This window comes from Amblyomma mixtum, chromosome 10 (genome assembly GCF_055824585.1).
Source record: "Amblyomma mixtum isolate Tamu chromosome 10, ASM5582458v1, whole genome shotgun sequence".
In the NCBI taxonomy this organism is placed as follows: Eukaryota; Metazoa; Arthropoda; class Arachnida; order Ixodida; family Ixodidae; genus Amblyomma; species Amblyomma mixtum.
Genome location: NC_143021.1, coordinates 26,626,342 through 26,653,916, shown reverse-complemented (window position 1 = coordinate 26,653,916; position 27,575 = coordinate 26,626,342). Strand labels below are relative to the sequence as shown.

Genomic DNA, 27,575 nt, shown 5'->3' with positions numbered 1-27,575 from the left:
ATATGCTGGTTCCAGGATAGGTTTGATGTGAGATGTACACGGAGATATTTATACGAGGTAACCGGGGCTAACGAAGCACTGTTGATGCTGTAAGAGGCTGGTGACGAGACGCCTTGACGTGAAAAGAGCATGGCTTTTCACGTCAACGCCCTGCGCAACTCAGCACGTTGCTATATTCATCCAAACTAGAGACAATTCACCACATTTCCTGGGGCTTCTTATACTTCTATCATACGACATTAGGCATTGTATACTTTAAAAATCGAAGAAAAAATTCTGATGCCATCAGAAACACAGCAGCTACAACAAACGGAGGCACCGTACTAGAGCAAAGAAATAAAAATTGTATGAATTGTGAATTATGACAGGGCACGATCGTATGTTTTGCCCTATTACCGTTCGTACGCATCTTTTTGAGCGTGCACACATGTCTAAAACATCGACCGACGAACCATCCTAACTTAGCTGCTGATTAGACGCTTAAGCAGGTAACTGAATTGGTTAAAACACGAACTCTAAAAAAAAGCAAGAAAGTTCCACTTCATAACAGCTAACCAGATTTGTGCGCGTTACTCTTCTCAACAGAACGAAATTTATTTTTCTTACACTATAATATACCGAACTAAGCGAGAGGAGAGTAACGTAAAAGCATCAATGACAGCGTCTCGTGACCGGAACAAAGGTTACAGAAAAGTCGCGCCTCCAGTTTAAGTGATGCAGTCAGACCACACCCATGCAGTCAGGTGTGGTTTATAAATTTAACTTAATGTATTTACCATCACATGAGATAGCATTTGAGACTACAACAAACCTGAGAAAGTTGTCGAAAGTGGCAATACCGAAGAAACAATAATTTATGGGGACGCCGGGTCCTGCTCTCACAGAAGTAGACAAAATTTTGAAAATGATTTACAGCTTCCTCACAAAACGAAGAATATTTTACCACTTAGAACTAAGCGTGTCGTATATACATACGTATTCGTACGCTGGCTGCATCAGTATGAGAATTACAAACCCCTGTGCACACCTTATACACACGTAAAGAGAAATTGCTAAACCACAAGCTGCGCAGCCGCACCGTGGCCAACGCAGCACTTGAAAAAACAAAATGCTGTTTCTCTCGTTTTATCTGGTTTCGTTATCTGGTTTAGTTTGAATATGTTTATTTAATTGTTGTTTCATCCTCACCTGTGCTTGACGTCCAGCGACTCTGCACTATCAGCAAAATAAAAAAAACCTACATGCGCAAGTTTCTGCACGTATGATCACCTGCTCCACTTAGGTGGTACTTCCGGATGGCGCCATTCGGCATAGGATTCCGGTGCCAGGGGACGAACGCTTTGCCAAGGCAGCTGGCCAAGGAACTAAAAGCTTACTGTCCACCATGCGACTCGTATCTGTCACAGTTGTCGAAAGAACAGCCGACGCGACATATCACTGACAAACATCTCCGCGTCACCTGAGAATTGCATTCACTGCTCGAGATGCACGAATCCGCCACAGTTTTTGCCGATTACCCGCAGCCGTTAAGGGATTTGGCAAAAGACGCAGGTGGGTGAATGACAGCGTGCTAAATTGCAGCGGCGCCAACATGCAGCAGGCGCTGATGGAAGAGCTGTTTGCTTACCTGATCATGGCTCTCAATGGCGCCGTACAGTTGAGGATCGCAGCCCCGAAACCAAAATATCAGTGCTATTGTCATGGCCATGTATATGATGTCCACGGCAGTCATCAGTAAACACCCTGTAATCACTGTTCTGAAAAAAAAAAAGGTGCCAAAAGGATGCATTTCCTATGCGATGAGCCCACATGTTCCGTGCGCTCTAAGACAAGCTTTTAACTTGTGCTGCTAGCGGTCTTAGTCTCAGAGGAGATTGCCTTCGGCTCAGCGCGGCAAGCTCAGCTAGAAGCCAGCTACCAAGTGACAATGTAGGGGGGGGGGGGGGGGGTCGATTGGTGCCCACCTTTTGCCAGTCGCAAGCCAGAGAATCATTCGGAGCCAAATATTCACAAGCAAAACAGACGATATATGGCAAAGAGACGTTAGAGAGGAATTTCTAAACACCCGCAAGAACAAACACAAAGTGGACTACAAAACAATGCACCAAATGTACAGCACCATAGAGATTTTGCACCCAAAGTACACTAACACACGAGAGAGAAACAAAACAACACAATTTGTCCACCCTGGACAGCGACAGTCCAACGACCGGAAAATCACGCGGGAATCGTTCCGAAAATTGGCGCACGTTGCCTCGCGCTGGGCGAGTGGTGTCTCTGTGGCTTGGCGAGTTCTCTTGACCCGGGAGTCAAACGGCCGCGCTTTTCCGCAGCTTAAACGATGGCACGGTTTCACAGACAACGCTAACGGCCTCCGTATAAAAGACGCATCGCGTCTGTTCGGTTCTTCGCACTAAGGCAGGCGCGCAGGTAGACTAATAGCCGTACAGTTCCACACACTCTCTCTGCGGTCGTGCATCGGCTTTGGTCAGGCGCCGAGAGAGGCTTCTGGAAACCTCCAACCACGTCTTTCCAACCGTTCGCCGCCGTGCGCGAGCGGAGTGAAGAGGGCACCACTGAGCTCCTTTAAGGTTACGCGCTCTCCGTCGGTAACCGGGGTTCTTTGCCCCAACGTTCTGGAATCGACTGCGGCGCGCGCCGGATAGATTCTTACCGCGCAGCGCAGGATTGCCAAATGTGCGCCGATTTCATGGTATCGTATGACGGAGATTCTGAAGCCTAGCGTCTGGCAGAACCATTGTGTGAAATTGAGTGGCAAGCACCAGCTTCATCAGTGAACTGCATTTTAAGCAAAAACTAAAACGTGCAGGTTTTCAACGCATAACCCAGAAGTTACCTTTACTCTCCGCTAAGAATGCGAGAGAGGATTTGTTCTTCAAGATTAGAAGTGTTTTGAACATAGACATTAACGTATTTTCGATTGAGGTCCTGGTCCCGTTCAGTAACATAAAAGCTGGGCCTACAGGAAAATATTTATGTCGTTTGAGGGATATCCATACTATGCAGGGGGGTATCACGCGCTGCTTTCTCAAAGCACACTTTCTGCATATGCAAGTTCGCTTTCAAGTGCAGAATACAGCGCAAATTAATACGATGTACGCCGGGGAGATACCAACAGAGGCTCTTATTTTCAAATATCGAATGTCCAGCTATTCCTGTTCATCTTGCCTATTGTCTTGCTGTGCACCGCATTCTTGGTGCAGGGTAGGAAGAAACTCGCTGCGGTGGTTCTGGAGCAAAGCTGGACATAGCGCCCTCCGCCATTCAGCTGAATGCTCAACCGCGCAGATAAAAGGAGAAGCGCTGTAAATGCTAAACCCTTTCGCGCATTTGACAATCACCCACAAGCCGGTTGCTTGTTTTTTGCGAATCAACTTGAGTATCAACTTGCCCGAATGTAGTGCTGTTGCAATTAATTCCTTGTCATACAGCCTGTCTTGTATGTTCCAGCTTTGACCTTGGTTGCGTTGGTGTTGTAAGCACGTCTGATAGCTTTCTGCATATGCTGCGCTCTATCGCCAGGATCTCTCAGATCATGAATGGCAGTTTACCAATATCCCTCCAGAGAAAAGTATACAACACCTTTATCTTACCGCTACTCACCTATGGGGCAGAAACGTGGAGGCTAACAAAGAGAGTTCAAATTAAGTTAAAGACACCGCAGCGAGCTTTGGAAAGAAAAATGATAGCTGTAACGTTAAGGGATCGGAAGCGGGCGGGGTGGGTGAAGGAACAAACGCGCGCTAATGACATCCTTGTCGAAATCAAGAGGATGAAATGGTCTTGGGCAGGGCATGTAATGCGAAGGCAAGACAACCGCTGCTCCTTAAGGGTAACGACATGGATACCGAGAGAAGGCAACCATAGCAGGGGGCGGGAGAAAGTTAGGTGGGCGGATGAGATTAAGAAGTTCGCGGGGATACGGTGGCCGCTACTGGCAAAGGACAGGGTTAATTCGAGATACATGGGAGAGGCCTTTGTCCTGGAGCTGGCGTAGTCAGTTTGACGATTATGATGACCGACAACAAAGGGCGAGAACGCCTCAACTGCCAAATATTCTTTATATGCAGCTCCAAGCAGTGCATATCGCTAAAACCTTTCTTTCGACAGCCGAAATCTTAAAGGGACCATGAAATGAAACTGAATGAGCTTAGGGAAAACGCACGATTATTCGCTCTTCCACTGCTCGTCAATACAACGAAAAGTTCTCATCTAGTTCCATGAGCGGCTACGACATGGCTTATTAAAAATTATGCTTACCATTCCCCCTCCACTCATACAAGCTATCGCGCCAGAAAGAGTAAAAACAAGGTGGGACTACACCCCGCCCCACCCTATTTCGCACTGTCACTAGAGTGCGTCCAACAATAATTCTTACTCAGACTACACACTTGCGTCATGGAGGAAGAGGCGGCTCAGCAGAAGCGGTGAGGTGTCACTCGACTCGGTTGCGAAGAGCTATTTTTAAAAAGAAGAATTTACATGGCGCGGGCCTGCGCGAAGCTTTTAAATCTGACATGAGTACTCGCGAGGACCACATCCACAGATTTTTTGCTTTAGATGCTGACCCGTAAAGTCATTTCAGGGTTCCTTTGAGAATCATCACCCCTCTTTATGAACTTCTGTGCCATCAAAAACACGACTGGGGCGATGAAGTTCGCAGCTGCGGTAGAATTAGTAATCTATCATTGGTGTTCACAGAGACAAAAACATTTTTAATGCAGAAGGGGACGTTTTACCCAGAGTTTTTAACCTGGCGAGTCGCTACTTCTGCGTACGTGACAGGGATGAGGGTGCAAACGATGTATAGGGGCTTGAGAAAATCTGAAAAGTAAACATGAATGGATAAAAATACGCAGATTGTGGTCTGGATTTTACCTCAAAACAGGGTGTTCTGTATAGAGACCTTCATTTAAAACTGTAATTATCCGTTCAAATTGACTATCTATCTAGAGCTCTATCTAGAGCTCTAGATAGATAGTCAGATAGTCAGATAGATAGTTCACTGCCTTGCGGGTTTCTCTAGAGCTCTGTCTAGAGCTCTATAAAAGCATTTCACCTCGAGTCAAATAAGCATCCTGCCTACTACGCCTTATTCGAACAAATTTTTTATGAGGTATGAATTCCATTTCATTTCAGTTATTAGGTCATCAAGGCCCCCATTTAAGGGGTATTACATGAGGGGTGGGCGGGGAGTACGGCAGTTACGACAGAAAATAATTTTCGATTTATTTATTGTCACTACAGTAAGGGTCGTTTATTTTTTTTCGCTGCAGTGGGCCTCATAATTTACTTATCCATATCGGGCGACACAAGTTTTCCTACTTTGCCGGAATTGCTAACGCAGGCACTCTTGTTTTTGTCTGATATACTCAGAGTTCACCAGAGAGGAAAGTAGATGATAAGTGTCATGCAATTCTTTATGGCATATTAATGAAACAGCATAAATTATCGGAGTTTCCTCACCGCTTTGCACTAGAAAGTGTCGGGGACGCCATGCACCTCTGCACCACGGCTTGGTCCAAACCAAGGCGGTATATGGTTGTGGTCACAGCTGCCAGGAGAGGCGACCAAATGTTCTCATCTTGCGTAAAATCCAATTCGGAACTGAAATGTAGACGAGACGAAGAAAAAAAATCCTTTTTAACGTAGTTATCTGTTCACTGCCTTGCGGGTTTCTCTCCGTAAGGAACTCTGTTCACCTATTTTGAGTTTCTCGTTTTAATCCAAGTAATGAAATTTATTCAATAGCGTTCGAAGTGTTTATGGTAGGGGCGGGATGGCGTAATTTTTTTTTAGCAGACCACACAGAAACCTTGCAGACAGATCTGCAGGGAATTACAGCTGTCCTGTGTGCTTTCTCCGTCGCTGCTGTTCCCACTACTGTGCAGCTATGCCCTGTCACTAGCAAGTTCAGTATTTAATAGCCTGTAATCCCTTTGGTATTGATGTCTGATGGATGGTGGTGCATGATATTCCACAAAGCCAGGATGCACACTCATCTACGTGAGGAGAGGTGAAATAACGTTGGTCAACAGCCCACTTCGTTGCTTGATTGGCGGGCCATCACGAGAAAATCAGGCATACAATGGGTTCAGTTCGCGCCGGTGGTGGCCTCACTTCGACATTTTCCAAGTTGTTCCTCAAGTTAATCAACACAATTAAAGATTGCATTTGCGTACGTTATTCGTAAATTTCTGGCGATATTTTACGCTTTAATCTGGACTAGCGTAAAAGAAATTGCTCTCGTCGTCAAAGGTATCAGATAATTTAACGAGAAGAATAAGAATAGTAAGGTGGAAAGTTGGGCGAGTTGAATCTTATTCATGATGAAGTTAGCGCCAAAACGAGGACCAAAGTAAGAGAGAAGACACACACGAGCGCTTAGAATGTGACTGCTGATTTGCTACCATGAATGCAAGGTCTCACCTGCCGGCGAAAGTGCTCTGTTTTGCATGTTTCTCGCGTTCAAAAATATTAAGCATGAAACTCAGAGGATGCAAAGACTTTTTTCCTTAATTATTACCACTTACGTAACTGAAAATCTGTACACATTGCTTCGCACTAATTTTTCATTGTTCTTTTCTTTTATGTCTTTCACTGCCTTCGTCCGCCTCTCCACGTATAGAGTATCGAGCCGGGCATCAACTGGGGAACATGTCTAGCTTTTCCTTCTTTTCTCTCTCTCGTAGACAATGACGTTCCGCGGCATGTCCTTATGGCAAAAGCTGGTATTTTCGTCGCAGTGACCAATGTTTTACAGCGAGAGTTAACAAAAGCCCATTCCCTAGATTTAACGTCGTAGTTGTAGTAGTAGGCCTAAGGGAAGGGTGGTTCCAGAAAGGAAGCAGGATTAGGAGGGATAGTGTGGAAACATGAGCGTATAATCAGAGTGGTGGAACACGCAGCGGTAGGGTGGTTACTGCGTTAGTAGGAGGGTTACACATGGAAGGAAGAGTGTGTAGCGAGAGTGGAGGAGTGCATGACCGGAACGCAATTACAGTGGGAGGAGGAGGGTATGATGAGAGCGAAGGAATGCGCGACCGCAGTGCGGCTGCGACGGAAACCTTGGAGGGTGGTAACCGTGGAAGAAAGAGGAGGGTATCGGGAAAAGGAGGACACGGTGAGAGCGGATGAATGCATAAGCGGAAGTTGGCTATCGAGCGAACGCCCAGAGGCTGGTTGCCGCCCAAGGAGGCCTGTATGGCGAGAGCGGCGAAGTGCTTAAGCAGAGGGTGGTTGCAACAGGAACCATCCGGAGAGTGGTTACCGCCGAAGTAGGAGGCGGAGGGTATGGCGAGAGCAGAGTAGAGCATTGTGCAACCGTAGTATGGCTGTCACTGGAACCAACCTGAGGGCGGATACCGGAAAAGACGACGGGAGGTTATCGTGGAATAAAGAGAGTATGGCGAGAGCAGATTAGTGCGCAAGAGGTGGTGGTTACCACGGGAACAAAAATGGAAGGATGATGAGGAGGGTTATCGTGGATAGAGAGTAAGACGAGAGCGGATCAGTGCGTGAGCCTAAAGTGGTGACCTAGGAAACGTCCCGGAGGGTTCACTTTGCAAGCAGCAGAGTATGGCGAGAGCAGGAGAATGCGCTATCCTAGGGTGGTTATCGAGTTAGGAGCAGGCAGCGTATAGGAAAACCGGAATAATGCGGCGCTGTCCGTCTACAGGAGGTCCTGAGAAACAAACCATCTGAAGGGGTGCTGCGCGCCGGTAGTGACGAACTGAAGACGAGTGCTAATCGATTAACTAGCGTGTGCAGGAAACTAAAAAGAGCAGTCTCTAACTGCGCATATGTGTATGCCACTTTCCAATTATGTGCCTCAATATATCCCGAAACAAAATTACCTCAAAATCTCTCTCTTAATCCCGCGGTCCACAGTCGTAACTGCCGTGTGAGTTTCATCCGTCTCCTAAACATTATGTGTCCTCATTGAGTGATATATAATTCGAAGAACAGAAGGGAGGGCCTAATAATTAGTATGCAGAAGAGTAAAGCAATATTCAACAGTTTCGGAAGAGAACATCAGTTCACGATAGGCTGCAAAGCGTGGAAAAAAATATAAAGGAATACTTAGAGTATGTAGCAACTCCAGATCCGGACCACTAGAGTCAAATAATCAGGAGAATAAGAATGGAGTAGACTGCATTTACCAGGTACCTTCAGATATTGACTGGCTGTTTACGAGAATCCCCCAAAAGGCGCCATATAATATTACTGCATTGTAGGTACTCACCTATGGGCCAAAGACGTGGGACTAAAGAAAAGGGTTTGAACTTAATACGGACATAACGCATCGAGTAATGGAAAGGAATATTACAGCTGTAATGTTATGAGACAGGAAGGGAACCAATGCGAGTTAGTGAGGTGCGAATCGAAACGAAGAAGATGGAATGTGCTCGGGCAGGGAATTTAATGTGAGAGCAGAATAACCAATGATTGTTAATGGTAACGCAGCGAAATCGATGAGAAGGCGAGCATAGCAGGTGAAGTGCTGAGTCAGGTAGGTGGACGTGCTTAGGAAGTTTGGGAGAGTACAGTGACCGGCGCTTTCACAGGAGAGGGCTAATTGGAGGGGTATGGAAGAGGTCCTAATTTTGTAAATACAGCAGAAGTAATAGGTTTGTTTCGTTTATGGAGGTTAACATCCCAAGGCAACTCAGGCTATGAGTGACGCTGTAGTGAAGGGCAATGGAAATGTCGACCACCTCATGTTCTTTAACTTGCGCTGACATCGCACAGAACACGGGTTTCTAGAATTTCGCCTCCATCGAGATTCGACAGCCGCGGCCAGTATCGAACCCGCATCTTTCGGGTCAGTAGCCGAGCACCGTAACCACTGAACCATCGCGGCGGCTGGAACTAATAGGCTCTTTTATGATAACGAACACGAAGGATGACTTTCCCAGGCGCCGGCAACGACGCCTTACATAGCGGCCTTTATACTTTCATTTGTGTCTACGCCTACGACAAGTACACCGTCTTTACGCCCTCTGCTCTTCATTCTTGTGTCCTACTCATCTGATCAAGGTGGCTTGTAGCGGAAGTGTATGCCTGGCATCCTGAAATCTCTAAAGGAACATGGTTTAAACTCAATGAATTTTGGGAGAAAATTTGTTTTCTTGGAAAACTTATGGCGGCTCTGGCTGAAGGGCGAGGCGTCAATATCAGTTATGGTCCTATGCCACGTTGCTGTCAACTGAGGGAGAAGGGATGAAATATTGTTACGAAGAAGACGAAGCTGGCAGTGGCGCGGGACGGAGCGCTCGCGCTAGGCCAGCGGCCATCAAATCATCTCTTATCCATCGTTTACCACGACTCATTCTTCGGCTGGCCGCCACGTAACAATATTTTTATGGCTACTGACGAGGCGGGCAGAAGGAAGCCGAAAATATATAATACGTGCCCCCGTACCTCCTTAGAGGTGTGAGTCGGTACCCATGTTCCCCTGCAAAGGGAGGAACGGCATTACAAACTGGAGAGCGTTTCAAGACGCCATCTAGTATGGGATCTTCCACCAATGGGCTACTGTGGAACCATGCGAGAGAAGCTGCTGTCGTTTCAATTTTACATTTCTTGCGTTCGGCAGAGCGGTGCAATCTAGTCGACGCTGTAAGGCGCAGCTAATTTGCTTCTAATTATACACACATGCGCTGGCTGAGTGGTCGCTTCTGCCCTTCATCTGAAATATTTCAGCAAGGAGCTAATGCCAATGCCATCAGTCAAAAGAATGGTTATGAACTCGAGACTTACCATGTATCATACTACCTAACTGCGCTTAAAGTCGGAAACAGGGAGAAATAAATGCTCTTAGGCAAATGAAAGAGGGACACATAAATGTGCTTTGGAATAGGCAAATGATATATTTGAACACGGTTAATGAATCATCCTTTCCCGACAATTTACTCCGGACAGGAGTCAAACTTTTTCTGATAGGCGAGTTAAATGTGCACAACTACCTTTATTGGAACAAAACAGACGCGCAAGTGCTGAAATGATGAGCACAGTAGTACCAGTAATCATTTATTATCTTGTGCAGAACATTTGGCAGCAGAGTTATTCGTCCCGTTTTTTCGACTACACGCTCAGCGGGTATTCTTTAAAGGGAAGCTGAAACGGTTTTTTGAGAATTCGAGATTATTCAAGAATTCGAATCTATCAAGCTTCTACATAAAGCATGCAAAGTATTTTTGCGCTAGCATCTAAAATGGTCACATAATCGTCGATTAAAACCACGACGATGTTTAGGCTTCTCCTCACTACGCTAGAGGAGTGCGAGGAAACTCGGCAGTGACGTCATTGTTGCCGAAATTTCAATGTCCGCTGCTTACGCCTGCATGCTGCAGTGCGTCGTCAGATGGCGCCAAACAATGCATTGTGAGCTTCACCTTCAATGGCGTCGGTTTTGTTCCATGGAATAACCGTTTCTTCGCTCGAAACGTAGTGTCATCATACGTGACGTCATTATCGGGGCTTCTGCCCGTCGCTGTGCACTTCAGAGAAGCCTGAACGTGGACGACGACTTTATTCGGCGACTACGCCGCCATTTCAAATGCCAGAGCAAAAAGATTTCGCACGATTTACCAGCACATTTCGCACATTCGGCAACCAAAAATTCATAGAATTCTAAAATCACTTCAGTTGCCCTTTAAGGTCGAGTGGGTGGTTTAGGCACTGACATTGTACTGACGCTTCTACCACCACGATTTTGCGGCATTCCACAGCATTATCTCTGTATATTCTGGTTCGATATGGCTTTCTAAGCACATGCGATCACGCAGTATGGACCAGTGCAAAACCCTTAGGAGGCCGGATACAACCTCGTTCGAATGTTTTCAGGACAAATACGTGAAACAGGACTTGTACCAAACGGGTACCACCACGCCAGATTCATGGAAGGAAAGAATTACGTAAGTTTTTCTCAAAATTCTTCAAAACGTAATAGGCGGGAGGACACAATGAAGAGTTGTTAATGCGACATCGCTTCAGAAGGGGAAAATTGCAACACATCTTGTAATTGGTAAAGAATGCAAAACGGGGATGCCTGCAGGACTCATCTAAAATGAAGTGCTCCTGAGCTGTTCACAACTTCTGCTGACTGTTTTATTGTTATCTAGGTGCCTCGGAGAGACATGTCCAGTTTACCTCGATCTTACTTTCGCAGTCATGATGTTCTGGTTGGTATCTTCGTTGTAACCTAATAAGGGTAGGAATATCTTTTGTTTGTTTTCAAGGAATATTTATTTCTATGAAAAGCACTGCGGGTTCTCTGCCTGCAATACACCAGTAGTTTCGGCTACAGATTCGCGACAACCGCAAATGCAAAGCACTGTTGGAGACAGTCCTCCATAGTGAGCGCATTTCGTTCACTTAGACTGCGGTCGTCAACCCTGTACTAGCGTGGCTTCCTCAGATTTTTCGTTGCTGTTTCTAGGGATTTCTTTTAGGACAAAATTCTCAGAAACAAAATGGAGGTGTCGCCATCACCAGCCGATTTCTTAAAGGTGCAGTGAAGAAGATTCTGAACTCGTCTTTTTGCCGCGGGAACTCAATCTACACGTTCCGAGCATTCTTAGAAACCTCAATTTATTGCCCTGTGTGCCCTGTGTGCCCTGTGGGCGGAGTCGACCAGCGCGTGGAGTGCCTTTCACCCGCTCCCGTGGCGGCTTGGCGCTGTGCTATCGGCGGAGTAATACGTAGTAATCCGTAGTAGCAAATAGTCCGCACGTATTTTTATTTCTGCAGGCTTATTTTGCGGCTATATTATCTGCGAATGAAACTATTTATTCACGGAAACCTAAAAACAAAATAAAGCGAAAGCAAAGCCTCCACGGAGCTGGCTGAAAGGCACTCCACGCGTTGGTCAACTCCGCCCACCGTACGGGGAGAATTAAAAAAATAAAGGTGGGAGCCGAACGTTAATTCGATTTAATTAGGGAAATCGGCCACACAGGACAATCAGTCGAAGTTTCTAAGAATGCTCGGAACGCGTAGATCGAGTTCCCGCGGCAAAAAAGACGAGTTCAGATTACTCTTCACAGCACTTTTAAGTAGACTGCGTGCGTCTACACCAAATTTATTGGAACTCATCTCAGAGTTTTTCCTATACTGTCATTCACTTCAAAAAACGGTAGCAGTGAGTCTTTCTCTGTGTGCACGTCATGAGGGTAAATAACGTGGCGGAAAAACTTTGAAATCTAAGAGAACATCCATTTTGTCACCTCCTCAAATGCCATTAAAGACTGTCAGAAATGTTCTGCTCAGAACGAACAGGTATTCATTATGAAATTTGATCATTAGCTGTTAATGCCTTTGTCATTAAGTCACTCCGCTATTTCTGTGGCTGCGTTCTTATGTAACACCCTGTTTAGAATGTATTCCATGCATTCGTATTTTTCTTTACCTGCTTTACAGATGTAATTAACGCTTTTGTTCACATCGGTAAACGGATCTAAAGCAGTCCCGATGTGTTCATTCTACAATTCCTTTACATTGCTCGCATATTCCTGTACATAAGCATTTTTGTATAACTTTGATGTATAAAGTGATATTCAGTTCTTGTTTCCTGTTGACTGTGCTTTCAAACTTGTTTTGTGACTTTCATTTTCGAACGCGCAGAACGGTGGGCAGCAGAGAGACAGAGGCCTCGTCAGGCATCGCAGCCTTTAGCCTCTTTCCGCGTAGTAGGCAATATGCCTGGTGATAAATAAAAAATTTGTCAAATGGTCTCGGCCATCAGTGCATATTTTGATGCAGGACAAACGTCAACATGCTTAGAAGGAGACTGTGTGTTTTCTTTTAATGCAAACCATTATCGGATGGGGTGGTCTTCAGTGTCCCTTAAATGCATAGAAATACTTAAAACACTATGCTTAAGATTGCTTGCTGTAAAGTGCAACGCAAGCATTTTGACTGCAAAGTAAAGACTCGACAATGACTGCACATTGAAGCTTACTTCCCCACGTAACGACGAAGATCTAAGTCAGTCGGAGGTGAGGTGGTGCTGTTTGAATTCTTCAAATCCAAGAAGACTTTCGTTATGATGGTTGCAGGGCCAAGTAACATGAAGATCAGCTGAACGCAGTCGATCCAAACCACTCCTCGGAGTCCGCCCTTTGTTAGGGAGAAAAATCGGAACCGTAGTGCACATCTGAGTAATTATACACCAATATGTAGTCTTCCTCGCAAAAGTTCTGCTTGTTGACCACGTGTGTTGAGCTATGTTAAAAGGTTAGTTGGTCACATGACCTTTCCAAGGAATGTGCTGTTGATCAGAAATTAAATCGTCTTGTTGACAAACACATTATAGACGCTAGGCGAGGCATAGACAGCGCAGAATTAGCTTAGAACGCATTAACAATTCGGTAAACTCACACTGTATGGTACCCATGATGACAAGAATGATATAAAAATTAGCGTGCACCTAATACCTCATCGCAGACCGCGAATTAAAATATACGGAATGAAAATTTCGGGAAGAAACGGCCATTATAAAGGGTCACAATGCATATTCCGGCTCTGTAGTCTGCTTGCATGCCAGGAAAAAATAGTAGGTGTCTAACGTAGTTAAACCGAGTAGACGCGCGAAAGCAGGTGTTCATTCTTCAATTGCGGGAGCCACTTAATCTTCGCCTTAAGCATATGGCGTGGCATCATTAGTGGCTTGATTCCCATATACGCAGAACTGGTCATTGTTACATACCATTCATACACGGCAGCGAGTCCTCATACCACTTCCAGCGCAGTGGCAGAGCAGTTAAGAAATGCGTCACTGAACTGGCACCTGGCTGTTTCTAACGCAGCCACGGCTAGGGATTGCGCGCCCCATGTTTCTCTTCCCGAGCAACCTCTCGCGCACCCCGAGCGAAGCTCTTCCGAACTTACCCGAGTTTATCGTATTAACTCGGGTAAATGCGGTAAGCAACTAGGATTGTTAGGCAAGGACACAAGATCGTACCTACGTACGCACGATAACAGAATGCTTGGTTGCTGTTGGTAGGCGTATAAGTGCGTTCGCACTCAAAGTTGCTCGATGGCCAATGGAATTACCATTATATTCCACAGTCCATATTTAAAGCGTGAAAGTTTTTTTTAACTGTATTATCGTGGTGACTACACTCGGCGCTGACAGGCGAGCAGGCATTCTCCTAACCGGTTTATCTTCACATAACGATTTCTCAACCTACAGAGATGAGATGAAAAGCAATTTCTCCCCGTGATTTCAATTTGCAGTTATTAAACGCTCACACAAAGCAGGGTCGTCTCTTCTTCAAGCCCATATTCTGAACCTAATAACTTGTGGGTTACAAGCGTCTCATGGATGTCGTATATGTGATTCTGGTGAGGACATTTGAATTCGCGCAATTCCCCTTCGGCTTGTAAACAGATATACTAAAAATTGGGAAGAGTGCATTGAACGCAATTTCCTGGACCTCGAAGAAGTTTTCTTTATACATGCATTTGCAAAATGCCTCAGGAAAAAAAAGTGAACATTGCAAACACTGGCACCAATTGGTTGGTTACTCTCCCAAGTGCATGCGCTACTTATAAAACACAAGACGCTAAGATGTACGACATAACTTGACATTAAGCACGACAGTAAGTACGACATTAAGCAAGTACGACATAAACTACAAAAACTTGAAGCTAAGACCCAAGCTTGAGAAATATCAGTCAGACGCCTTACCCGCTTTCGTAAAACGAAGTGGAGAGACGCTTTGGCGTTAGGTTGAAGACGGAAGTAAAGACCTCAAACGCTCATACCGCAACGGTGCACTTTGATCTATTGTGAGAACGCTGCTAATGCTATGTACGGGGTGTTTCTTCCTCATATACGTGCTCTTTATTTGTCTGCATGTAAAAACAGAATATTCTGAGTTTCCGGTGAGATCCCAAGCGCGTTTTAGAATTGGAACACGTAAGCAATGCCTCACAATGTTACTCTGGAATTTGATTATTCCTCAACGGTGATGCATTTTTCTGGAAGGTTAATAGAGCTCACTGCGGGGCTAGCTGGTGTTTTGACATCATATTCATATTCATTAGTCCAAACAGGACAACATGCATTCTATTAGCCTGTCCTTCTAACTGATAAAACATTAATGTGGTTCTGCCTGGTAGGAGTTCAGATCATGTTTCAGGTGTGCCGAAGAAATTTTGAGGCAGAAAGGCTGTCCATATGCTCGCAGTTTCTGGATGGGAGAAAGGGTATTGTTTTTCTTGTTATCCGTCTGGCTTCTGAATGAAGCTGTTGACTCAACTGGTACGTGCGAAAGCTGCGTGGTGGGTATTTAGGCGCACATTAGTGGAGAGATTACCAATCAATTGGATGACCCCGGGCTTTTAACAAGTATGAAAATGATATGCCATGATATGCAGGCGTAATAAGATATTGCCACATTCCTGGACATTCTCGTGGCGCCGTCTCCTGGCCGAACTGTCTCAACCGCCATCCTGGCTAGCCTTAGCCATGGTGGCGGGCGGGGCTTCTTCGTCGTCTCTTCTTCGGGTTCCGCTCTGGAGTTCGCTGCTACCTGGCGCTGTTCAGTAAAACGTGACCTGGCTGTCCCGACTGTATAGCCGTGACATATTTGGTGGAGCCGGCTGGGTAACGTCCCATGTACACTGACTCTGAAGACACCTTTGAAGCCATCCCTCAGTGCGTGGACACAACCCCCGTCCACAAAGGGAGCCGCCGCCTGCGAGGCCTACAGCCAGAGTTCAGCGGCCTGACAAAACCGGCAAGAGATATGACATCAACCACAGCTAGCCAGACCACTCAACATTTTGGAGCTGACACTCCCTTCGTACTTCACGCGCCCAGGTCACCGCCGACGTTCCACGGTGACAGGTTCGAGGATGTTGAAGACTGGTTGGCCAGTTTCGACCGTGTGGCAGCCTTCAACCAGTGGGACGGTGAGCGCAAGCTGAGGAACGTTTACTTCGCGCTAGAGGACTCGGCAAAGATCTGGTTCGAGAACCACGAGTCCTCTTTTGCCACCTGGGAGGTTTTTCGTCGCGAGCTGCTGGCGACATTCGGCAGCAGTGAACGAAAAGAGAAGGCGGAAGTCGCTCTGCACTCGAGATCGCAGCAGCCTAATGAGAGCGTCACCATGTTCGTTGAGGACATGATGCGCCTCTTCAGTCGAGCCGACCCTGCTATGGCTGAGGCAAAGAAAGTGCGGCACCTGATGCGGGGCGTTAAGGAGCAGCTGTTTGCTGGACTTGTCCGCGACCCTCCAAGGACAGTGGCCGATTTTACGAAGGAGGCAGTGAGCATGGAACGCTCCTTGCAGGAACGCGGTGCACAGTACGGCCGGCGCAACCCTACATCATGACCTACAGCGAGGCACTTCGACGGCCTGCGGCAGTGGCACAAGGTTTTTCACCTGTGCCGGCTGTGCAGTACCCACGTCCAACTGTGCCCACCACCGTGCCGCAGGAATTCCGGCCCGCCATGCGTAAAGCGGACATGTGGCGAACGCCGAGGAACCGGCCACTCTGCTACCACTGCGGTGAGCCCGGCCACATCCTGCGCCTCTGCCCCTGCCGTCGGATGGGTTTAAGGGGTTTCGCTTCAGACGCTCCTCGACCACGCTACGGCGAGCGACCCCTGGAGATTGAACAATACCTGACGTCCAACGTGCAGGCTCAGACCGTGCCGCGACGCCAGTCTCGATCCCCATCGCCCAGGAGACTCTCTTCTCCCAGCCGCCCGTCGACCTCTGGCGAATTCAGAGGCAGGTCCCCACGGCGGGAAAACTGAAGACGGCGTCCTCTGGGGGTAGGGCCGCCGCAGCTAGAAAGAAACAAGACCCTCCACTCGACGATCTGCAGCGACGACGAGACCAACGACCACCTGACCCGACGAGCCCACCGCCGACGAAGAGCCAGCAGTTGGCTTCTACGGAAATTCCAGTAACCACCGATAACTGTGAAGTAACCGCACTGGTAGATACCGGCGCTGATTTCTCTGTGATAAGCAGCCGGCTAGCCACGACCCTTAGAAAGGTTTTGACACCTTGGACTGGGCCCCAGATCCGCACAGCCGGCTGCCATGTTGTGACGCCGACCGGCGTTTGCACCTTACGAATTCAGATCCGCGGCGTCACTTTCCCCGGCTGCTTTGCTGTGCTTCCTGAGAGTTCTAAAGACCTGATTCTCGGTCTGGATTTCCTACAGGAATATGGGGCTGTCATCGACTTTAAGGAGCTGATCGTCTCGTTTGCGGCACACCGTACTGTTGGCGACGAACCGCAGCAACGCAGGTCTAAGTTGCGGGTCTGCGATGATAACGTGGTGATTCCGTCGAGAACCACCATGCTAGTAACTGTGGAGTGCGATGACAGCGCCGGCACTCATGGCATCGCTGAAGCCAACATGTCACTGCTCCTGGGTCGGCAAGTGTGTGTAGCTCGCGGGCTTATAGAACTGAACAATAAGCGAGCCGAACTACTGATAAAAAATTTCGGTTGTGAACCCCAACGTTTAGCGGCCAACACAACGATTGCTTATTTTGAAGAACTCGGGGAATGCGCCGGAGAGTACGCGTTGACAGGGACTACGAAGTCCGTGGAATCAACGAATGATCCGGTTAAACTCGACGTGAACCCGAATCTCCAGCCTAGTCAAAAACGCAACCTGCAGACTGTCATTGACTCTTTCCAGGACTGTTTTGCGTCAACCTCCAGAGTTAGGCAAACGCCGATAAGAAAACATCGAATTATAGTTGATGAAAGCCAGAGACAATTACGCCAGTCGCCGTACCGGATATCTTCAAAGGAACGGGATGCAATTCGAAGGCAAGTTCAAGAAATGCTCCGCGACGACGTGATCCAGCCATCGAAGAGCCCGTGGGCGTCGCCTGTGGTCCTAGTTGCAAAGAAAGATGGGACCCTCCGGTTTTGTGCTAATTACCGACGTCTGAACAAAGTCACTAAGAAAGACGTTTATCCTTTGCCGCGCATTGATGACTCCCTAGACCGTCTGCGCCACGCCAGATACTTTTCATCCCTCGATTTACGCAGCGGCTACTGGCAGATAGAGGTGGACGAACGTGATCGGGAGAAGACCGCATTTATTACCCCGGACGGTTTGTACGAATTCAGGGTGCTCCCCTTCGGCCTATGCTCAGCTCCGGCAACTTTCCAACGGATGATGGACACTGTGCTTTCTGATCTCAAATGGCAGTCGTGTCTTGTGTACCTGGATGATGTTGTCATCTTCTCCGACACTTTCGAAGAACACCTCAGCCGCTTACGCGCTGTTTTCGAAGCTATCCGTTCAGCTGGTCTCTCCCTTAAGCCCGAGAAATGTCACTTCGCTTTCCAGGAGCTGAAGTTTTTGGGCCACATTGTGAGCGCCAAGGGCGTTAGTCCAGACCCCGACAAGACTGCCGCCGTCGCTTCTTTTCCCATTCCTGCTGACAAGCGAAGTGTGCGCCGTTTTCTGGGTCTCTGCGCCTACTATCGGCGCTTTGTGAAGAACTTCTCCCGAATAGCTGAGCCCCTTACTCGCCTCACCAAAGATAACGAACCGTTCGTCTGGGGTCGGGAGCAACAACATGCCTTTGAAGAGCTACGCACGCGTCTTCAGAATACACCCATACTTGGGCACTTCGATGAGGCCGCTGACACAGAACTGCACACAGACGCGAGTAACGTTGGCCTTGGTGCGGTACTTGTACAGTGGCAGGATGGTGTCGAACGCGCAATCGCTTACGCAAGCCGCACGTTATCACGGTCTGAGGTGAACTATTCCACCACCGAAAAAGAATGTCTAGCTATTGTGTGGGCAGTAACGAAATTTCGACCCTATTTGTATGGCCGCCCTTTCCGAGTGGTGAGCGACCACCACTCGCTGTGTTGGTTGGCAAATCTCAAGGATCCCTCAGGGCGACTCGCACGCTGGAGCCTCCGACTGCAAGAATTTGATGTCACCATCGTGTATAAATCAGGGCAAAAGCACAGTGATGCAGACTGTTTGTCCCGTGCCCCACTTCCTGCCAGTCCCGTGGACCTCGATGACGATTCCCTTTTCCTTGGGGTCATTTCCGCGTCCACCCTGGCTCACCGCCAACGAGACGACATTGAATTACGGTCCCTGATTGACTATCTCGAAGGAAGCGCTCAGACTCCGCCCCGCATCTTTTCACGCGGCCTATCATCATTCTGCTTACGGGAGGGTATCCTGTACAAAAAGAACTATAGGTCGACGGAGCCTGCCTATCTGCTCGTTATCCCTAATGCCTTTCGCGATGAAGTCTTGCAGGCGTCCCACGATGATCCTTCCTCTGGTCACCTTGGTTTCTCCCGAACGTTGGCCCGCATACGGCAAAAATATTACTGGCCCAAGCTCGCGGAGGTTGTGAAACGCTACGTCCGAACTTGCCGCGAGTGTCAACGTCGCAAGACGTCGTCGACTAAGCCGGCCGGACTTTTACAGCCTATTGATCCACCACAAGTTCCTTTCTACCAAGTCGGCATGGATTTACTCGGCCCCTTTCCGGAATCTTCGCTGGGTAACCGATACATTGTGGTCGCCACCGACTACCTCAGTCGATACTGTGAGACGAAAGCTCTTCCCCGCGGAACAGCTGCGGAAATTGCCACCTTCTTCATGCACAACATCGTGCTTCGTCATGACGCACCCACGGTCGTTATAACTGACAGAGGAACGGCCTTTACCTCGGCGCTGACACAGGAAGTTATGCGACTCAGCGGCACGAGTCACCGACGAACAACAGCTTATCACCCCCAAACTAATGGACTCACTGAGCGCCTAAATAGGACGTTCGCCGACATGATTTCCATGTATGTCGACGACGACCACCGCAACTGGGATGCAGTACTCCCTTACGTTACGTTCGCATATAACACCGCGCTGCAAGAGACTACTAACTTCACACCATTTCGCTTAGTCCATGGTCGCGAGGCCGTGACAATGCTCGACGCCATGCTGCTTCCTGGTAGTGAAAACTCCACTGTCGTGGGGGCCGACCGCTTTGTTCACGAAGCCGAGGCCGCCCGCCAACTTGCTCGGCAGCATATCCGGCATCAACAAGAAAAAGACGCTCGCCGTTACAACCATCGCCACAGGGATGTCACTTACCAGCCCGGAGAACATGTTTGGGTGTGGAGCCCAGTCCGTCAACGAGGGCGCTCTGAAAAGCTTCTTCGGCGGTACTTTGGCCCCTATGAAGTGTTACGCCAACTCGGCGAGGTAAACTATGAAGTTCTCCCTCAAGGAACTGTTCGTTCCTTTAGGCGACCAACGTCCGAAGTTGTGCATGTCGCCCGAATGAAGCCTTACCACGCCCGCTAGCAGCTCACTCGTCTCAACCTTCTCTCTCTCCACTCGGCTCTTCACCGTGCGCACCCGTCCAGATGGTGATCGGCCAGAACCGCCACATGGAATTCGGCAACGTCAATATCCATTCCACACTTGCCGTGCTGTTCAACCACAATACGCTGCAGCTTGAATATTTCGTCGGACGGAGTACCCACGCTTCACTGTCGCGAACGCTGAACGACCGCGTGCTGCTCCCACTGGAAGTAGCCTATGTCCAGACGACTAACAGCGCAAAGATCATGGCATTCTCCATCCTGACCGTCCATATGCTCCAGCTATCCGCATCTATGATGATTGTCTTAATGCCTCCCTCTCCTCGCGTACGAGATCACGACGGCCGAGAAAGTGGATTCCGCGCCCGTCGCCGATACCTACTATATACACCAGGACTACTGCGCCTCTGCAAGGGCACTCTATGATCAGCGGATGTTCGTGCCCCAAAAGCCTGTGCCCGGGGAAGCGGCTGCCGGACCACACGCCCTCCAGCGCCGCGGGAGGCGCTTTGCAGAGGGGGGAAGCAATGCCACATTCCTGGACATTCTCGTGGCGCCGTCTCCTGGCCGAACTGTCTCAACCGCCATCCTGGCTAGCCTTAGCCATGGTGGCGGGCGGGGCTTCTTCGTCGTCTCTTCTTCGGGTTCCGCTCGGGAGTTCGCTGCTACCTGGCGCTGTTCAGTAAAACGTGACCTGGCTGTCCCGACTGTATAGCCGTGACAATATCACATCGAGAACTTTTTTCTCTTAAACACAACGCTTTTCATATAATAAGAAAGCTGATTATTAACCCTCACCAGTGCTGTGTAGAGCGTCCCACAGAACCCGATGATGATGTTGCACCACACCAGAGGAGCCCCAAATACTGTGAAAATTCAGAAGTTTCTCGGTTTCAATTTTCAGAAGAGTGAATAGTAAAAACTGCACGCAACGATCATTAGTAAGTGTGCAGCAAGAAGCGGGCTCAGCGGTATTTATGGTGACCTAAAAGTTATGTGGTGTGATTTTTAACGCTATTTTGACGCTGCTGCCATTCTTAGCACTTAAAGGTGACTTTTTTTCTGAGTATAATTTCAAAGCCCGACGGCATACGCAAGAAAAGTGAGATTGCTAAGGAACTCATGAACAAAACACTTTTCGCAGCAGCTGGAGCCGGTAGCGTAGTTAAATTCGGCAGCGTACGTAGGTGTAAACAGTTCCGAATCCACGGTTCCGAGCATATATCCCACTCACGCTCAATCCAGACGACGTGTCATATGCACCTACTCCTAGCTCTCTCCCATTTATCAACCTCCTTATGCCTTGCTAATTCCTTATTGTCAGTAAAAGGCCTCCACTTCAGCATGCTTAAAGTAAGTTTCGATTTTTATAGTTCGTAAGACCATCGGCCCAGTTCTCAAGTTTTTCAACAAAAATAAAAATAGTGCGGTGTGATCATCCGCATGGTTTACAGAGATTGCAGCTTGCAGCGAGGTGTGGGTCATTCGCTCTTTCTGAATAAAGATGCGCGATGATATTCGCATTCGAGAAGCCGCCTTCGTGGTAAGAGCACAATAATAAGGCTTTTATATTAGATTTATTACACCTTATGTTTACTCTTCTTACGTCCTTAGCGCACGCAGATGCTTCGCAGGCAGCGAAGACGGCAACAGTGATTGACCGAGTGCTTCGGCACCTAGACCAATCAATGCTAGCGAGTTTAAATATGGGCAAAATTAAAAAAATGATTGAGGAGGTGCCAGTGCACCTAATTAAATATAATTTGGGGCAGAACGTCAGAAGCACACATTTATGGTAGCAACGACAGGTATCGGGAATTGTAGCAACGTCTAAAGGCGGTGCAAAGCCACCTCTCAACAGTGATTTCTGCCTTTGTATTTCGAAGGAATGAAGGAGGCAACAGAGCAAAAATAAAGGTGCTTCCCTAGACTTGGCTTCTAGACAGATCCCATCATGATGCCGAGCCTGCACCTCTGATTTCAATTTTGTTTCGTTTGCCTAAACATCATTGCTTACCTTGCTTCTGCATCAAATAGCATGTCCTTGTCTATTTTCCTTCTTGACTTTAAGTAGGATGTCATTACTCGCGTTTGTTACCTCTTCTTCTCCTTTATTGCTGTGCCCGGTGCTCTCTTCGTGTCCCTTAATGTTGGCAGGGCACATTTATTTTTCATTATAATTTTCTTTGCACTCTAATATATGTCCTTTAAAATCATACCAATCGTTTTTCTCTCCATAGCTCGCTATGTTGTTCCCAATTTAAATTGTTTTCACTCCATTAGCCTCCCCGTTTCTATCCCTAGGCGAGTACTGGTAAGATACAGCGGTTAGATATTTCTCTTTATCAGCATCAACAGCTCATAACTTGAGCCAGAACAAAATAGCGCTATTTAAAAAGGCCTGTTTCGCAACCTAGTATTCATGATCGTGGGGCTGAGATCCTCCGCTGACAGGCGTTGCATCTTACATTCTCTCCCTGATTTGCATTCAGAAGCAAATGGCTTTAACTTATGATAAAACTTACCTGTGACAAGTGTCAGGCTGGCCGCGAAAATTCCCAGCGCACCAGCGCTTTGCTGAAACATCAGAGTGATTTTGATCCCAGTGTATTAGTAGCATATTCCTTCTCCGGAGAAACGCCTTGACTTTTTGCGTCCGTGGGTGTATGTGTGTGCGTGTCTGTGAACCCTCCATCCTACAGAAACCTCTCTCGAGGATGGGCATCCTCGGGAGTCCACTGGTAACCCACTGGTTCTCATTAATGTCAGCCTAATAAGATTTGGGAGCCAGTAAACTGGATTACAGTAGACGAAATGCAAGCAAGCAAGAACCAATTTGGAGCAAGAACCAATTTAAGCTGAGAAATAATAGTTCTTATGCTGAGGAAAACGGGATACGATGGCCCTATTTTCTGGTTATCTTGAAGAAACCCTACCTTCTCAAGCAGAGTTTGTAAAATTAGATTTCCATTACGAGGCCTATGATGTTGCAGAATAAAATGAAATAAGTCAAACATTGAGTCAATGTTATACCTTTGCTACACAATTGCCATCATACTGCTTGTCGCACTGTGTGCACAGTTTTGTGATAGTCCGTGAACTGCCAGGCACAGAGACTCCCCCTGCTTGCACACTCTCTGTTTGCCAAAATATCTCTTTTGGTGCTAACAACATTGTCGGGCCCGGCGACTCACATCCTGGTGCAGATTGCTCATTACTCAAAAAACTCATTACTCATTATTCATTGCTCTGAAAAACAAAGCCACTTGCGTACAATGTAACTTCTATAACCTCACAGATCCCTTTCCATAGCCGAGAGTGCTAAATTATCACTTTTTAAAGAGAGTACAGCCTTCGACACCCTTGCGTAGAGCGCTCGAGGAGTGCGCACCAGGCAACCAAAGCTGGAATTATGCAGTAGCCTGACAGTCCGCGGGCAAAGTTCTCTTCCCACAGCGCTTGAAAAGTCTAAGTGGATCAACATTTTGTGAACAGCGTTGTTTATAAAGTAGCAGATGCGGCGAGGTTTCACATTCTTTGAAGGGCAGCGCACCACCCGAGCGCTGCGCTGGGGTGACGCATAGTGTACAGAGGGAAAAACACGTGTCCAGAACGACCGAATTGTTTCTCCCGCAGCTTCCAAAACCACTGCGACCAGGAAGGCAGAAAATGACGATGAAATACTACGAGTTCAATGGCACATCCTTACATACAGACCACTTTAAACCAAATGTTGTTACTAGACATCGCACATTCAGCCCGAAACACACCCAGAACGTGTTATAGGCAAGCGTTTTGTCCTCTGTACAAAGCAGAAGAAAGGAAAATTGCAACGCTCCAGTTTCAGGCTTGCATGGAGGGCTGGAATAGAACTTAGTGCCGGTGAAAAATGGGCAATCGGCAAATGCAAGCTGCAAAAATCATTTCAGTCAATACAAGCAGTACAGGAATGTGTTCATATTAAATGTGGTTGTTGACTCAACAGGTTAACGGTTCCATTGATACTACAGGAAATTCGCAAAGGCATCAACGTCGGCATTGTAGGGCGGACCACTATGCGGCATTTCAAAGATTTGAAGTGAATTTCAATGGATTCAAATAAGCCTAGTTTCTGTAGCTTGGGAGGGGTGCGCACAAATAGTGCAATATTGAATAGATAGCTGCTCCAGAAAGCCTAGCTAATCACTGAGGCAGATTAAAATATGCATCTGTGTGTGAGCAAATCAATTTAGGCACGTAGAAAAGACAAAGAAGATTAAATAAATCTGGGAAGTGTTTTATACTGACTGTAGCTTATTGTCGGCCGAACATCGCAGTAACTCAGGAGGCAAGTAAGCATGTTTGTGGCAGGCAGTCTCAAGCATTCTCAAGGCTTCAAAAGTATATCCTTAAACAAACTGATTCAGCTGGCCCAGAGAGAGAGCTGCTGAGGAACTGCTTAACGCCATTTGAGCAATATGGCGATCAGATCTGGAACAATACCATTTTGAACATTTTATACAGTTTCGAACTGTCAATATTCTGACCTACAAGGAACCACCCGAAAAATCATCTACAACTAACAGGACATCATTAAATTTCTGCACTTTCAGAGCCAAGAATTAGATTGGCACAAACCCTGTCATGACCAACCAGGCGCTTCAAGATCACAGCATTTTGCTGATTTTAATAAAAACCAAGGTACCACATCAACTTCATTTTGCGGAGCATTTGTCTAATAGTGACTTAACACTGCTATGCGAAAAAAAAAGAAGGAATTAAGACAATTTTCTGAACATTTTTTCGTCACTTGTTATGCAAAACTTGCTCGGCGAACAGTTTTGACCGGGAAGCAGTGTCCATATTAAAATGGCACGAATCTATGTGGGTTAATCGCCATCAGAGGTACAAGCTGCTGCCATACTTTCCTTCGGAATAACATCAAATGCAATCCTTCTGGCATACACGTGCATGAGTTGACACGTATTAGGAATTTTTACACTATGAAGCAGTGATGATAAAATTGCAGCAATGATTGTTGTTTCTAATCTCCTGATACCTTGTGGTCACAACCTAAACCGATAACTACTGCCTTGGCTCAGCCCACCATCATGCAGAGGAAGCTGGGCTCAGTCACCAATTCATCACGCAAATATTTGTTGCGTACATAGGTTCACATAGCCGCAAAGAAATAAAAAATGACGCTCTGGAAAGACATTGACACTGGACACCAATGTTTTCACAGGTAACACTGTGACGACGGCCAGTCGTAACCAGACAAACCTTCATCACAAAATGTGCTGTACGGAGCACCAAGCAGTACAATGAGCGCGACGCTTCTGTTGTTTAGGCGGAGAACAGTCCGACGGCTGTGCGGCCGAGATAGTGTCGCGTCACACATGCGCCAGTCATAAAGCACACACCGACAAGAACTGCCATCAAAATCGACGCTGGATACATAGCAGAAACTAAGTCGTGTGCTCGTTTCCGTCGCGGTCACCGACCCAGTCACAAAAAGTGTGACTAGCCGCAAACTGCTAAGTTCTTCTCATCATTCGAAAATACGGCGTGCGTAGTGCGCAGGTGCACATTTCGTGCCTTGGCTGAAAAGCACTCGCTCCGATCATAGTTACTTTGATTACGCGGACAGGACTCTTGTCACTGTGCTATGCAGCTCATGCATGCACAGGAAATTTACCGAGCGCAGCTACTACTTGCCGCTGTCCGTGATGAGCTCGCAATAATTTGGAACGCTTGCAGCAACCACAAACTGCTCTAAATGATTCGTGGCATAGCCACCACGCAGGTCTGGCGTAAGCTTGATGACCGTTGACGACGCATATCGAGAATAGAACGCCGCGTCTTGCAAAGGTCCTTTGAATCGACGCACTTCGTGCATTCACGATCGCAAGAAGCGATTGGCATAAACCCTTGGAACCACTTGTTTACAACGGAGTGAAGATACCGCGGTCGCCGCCGCAGCGGCCGCACATCAAGCAGCCATTTTTTGTGTCCACAGAAGTAACTTCATCTCACGCGGTCGCACTCCTGGGCGTCGTCTGCTCGAGTGCGCCCACGGGATATTTTTTGGCAATACGTCCCCTTATTTTCGGCTGGACGGTCTGTTTACGCTATTGCGTTCCTATCTTCCACATCGGATGATCCAGTTTTAGGTTATTGCATTGAAACCGACGCTTTCACTTACCGTGAGGAACAAGTAACTGGCACAGGCTGTTAATGAAATGGCCGAGTTGAATCGCAGCCGAATATACTGCAAAGATAGAAGGGTGAGGTAAGCATTGAATGAATATAGATGACATGGTGGGATGGCAGTAATATTACCAGGAATCTTTGTACTGTTGGTTCGCTTGCGCTCAAAACTGCCGACATGCGGCTTCGTCACTTTGTGATGCAAGACGCGACCAGGTTTATCTAGATCAGTCGCATCCAGGTGGAGACGATTCTGCGTCGTAGCAGACTGTTGTGGTTACTTTGCATGCGCATTTCGAAAGTTCGCTATCAGCTTGAAATTCAGGACAGCCGTGAACGGCGGGCTTTTGTTCAACGACCACCGAGCGTGCTTGTTACGCTGCCTCCGAGTGATCCAGTTCTCTGTGGGCGCAGGTCTGCCCAGTAAAAAGTTTATTTCAAGCCCTCTCCACTTTCCGACCACTGCGTTACACTACATTCAAACACAATATGTTCCTGCTCGTTTGCCGAGTGTAACGGCAATGCGAAAAATAAAACAAATTTTAAGGCGAAAGCCTTTAATGTCTCATCGTTGTAAGCAGCAGTTGTCGACAGAAATGTCACGCTTTTGAGTTGGTCGAAACGGTCGTGACGTCATAGTGCGCGAATTTCAAACGGGGCCAATTGTACTTTGTCTAGTGACCATGCAACCAATTGAAGGAATCGTATAGTGATGCTCCAAGTGGGACTGAGCTTAGTTAATTGCTTAACTACTCAATTAGCCTAATTAACTTTACTAGTCAGGCCGTATAAATAAATAAAACCGAGTAGGAAATTGGTCGAGCTCGGGAATCGAACCCCGGTCTTCGGCGTGCAAGACGAGCATGCTATCCACTCCGCCATTCCAGCGCGATGGTTTGGAATGAACAAAGGCGCGTCTAGTGAATACGATGTCTTCGCTCACTCCCATCCTCCTCCCTTCCTCCTGGCGAGGTTTAGGTGTCCACCGAGGTATGAGAGACAGATACATTTCCT

At 47.4% G+C, this 27,575-nt stretch overlaps 1 protein-coding gene across 1 annotated transcript in view; it reads right to left on the bottom strand.

Annotated features, from left to right (window-relative positions):
• LOC149325432 (sodium-coupled monocarboxylate transporter 2-like) overlaps positions 1-27,575 on the bottom strand; it is a 34,969-nt gene that overhangs the window by 1,909 nt on the left and 5,485 nt on the right. Inside the window, exons 2-7 of the mRNA XM_089564282.1 lie at positions 26,557-26,622; positions 22,898-22,949; positions 21,171-21,238; positions 12,986-13,143; positions 5,488-5,628; positions 1,628-1,757 (exon numbers count right to left, since the gene is read on the bottom strand). Coding sequence (XP_089420408.1) covers positions 1,628-1,757; positions 5,488-5,628; positions 12,986-13,143; positions 21,171-21,238; positions 22,898-22,949; positions 26,557-26,622 — 615 coding nt within the window. The remainder of the gene's footprint in view (positions 1-1,627; positions 1,758-5,487; positions 5,629-12,985; positions 13,144-21,170; positions 21,239-22,897; positions 22,950-26,556; positions 26,623-27,575) is intronic.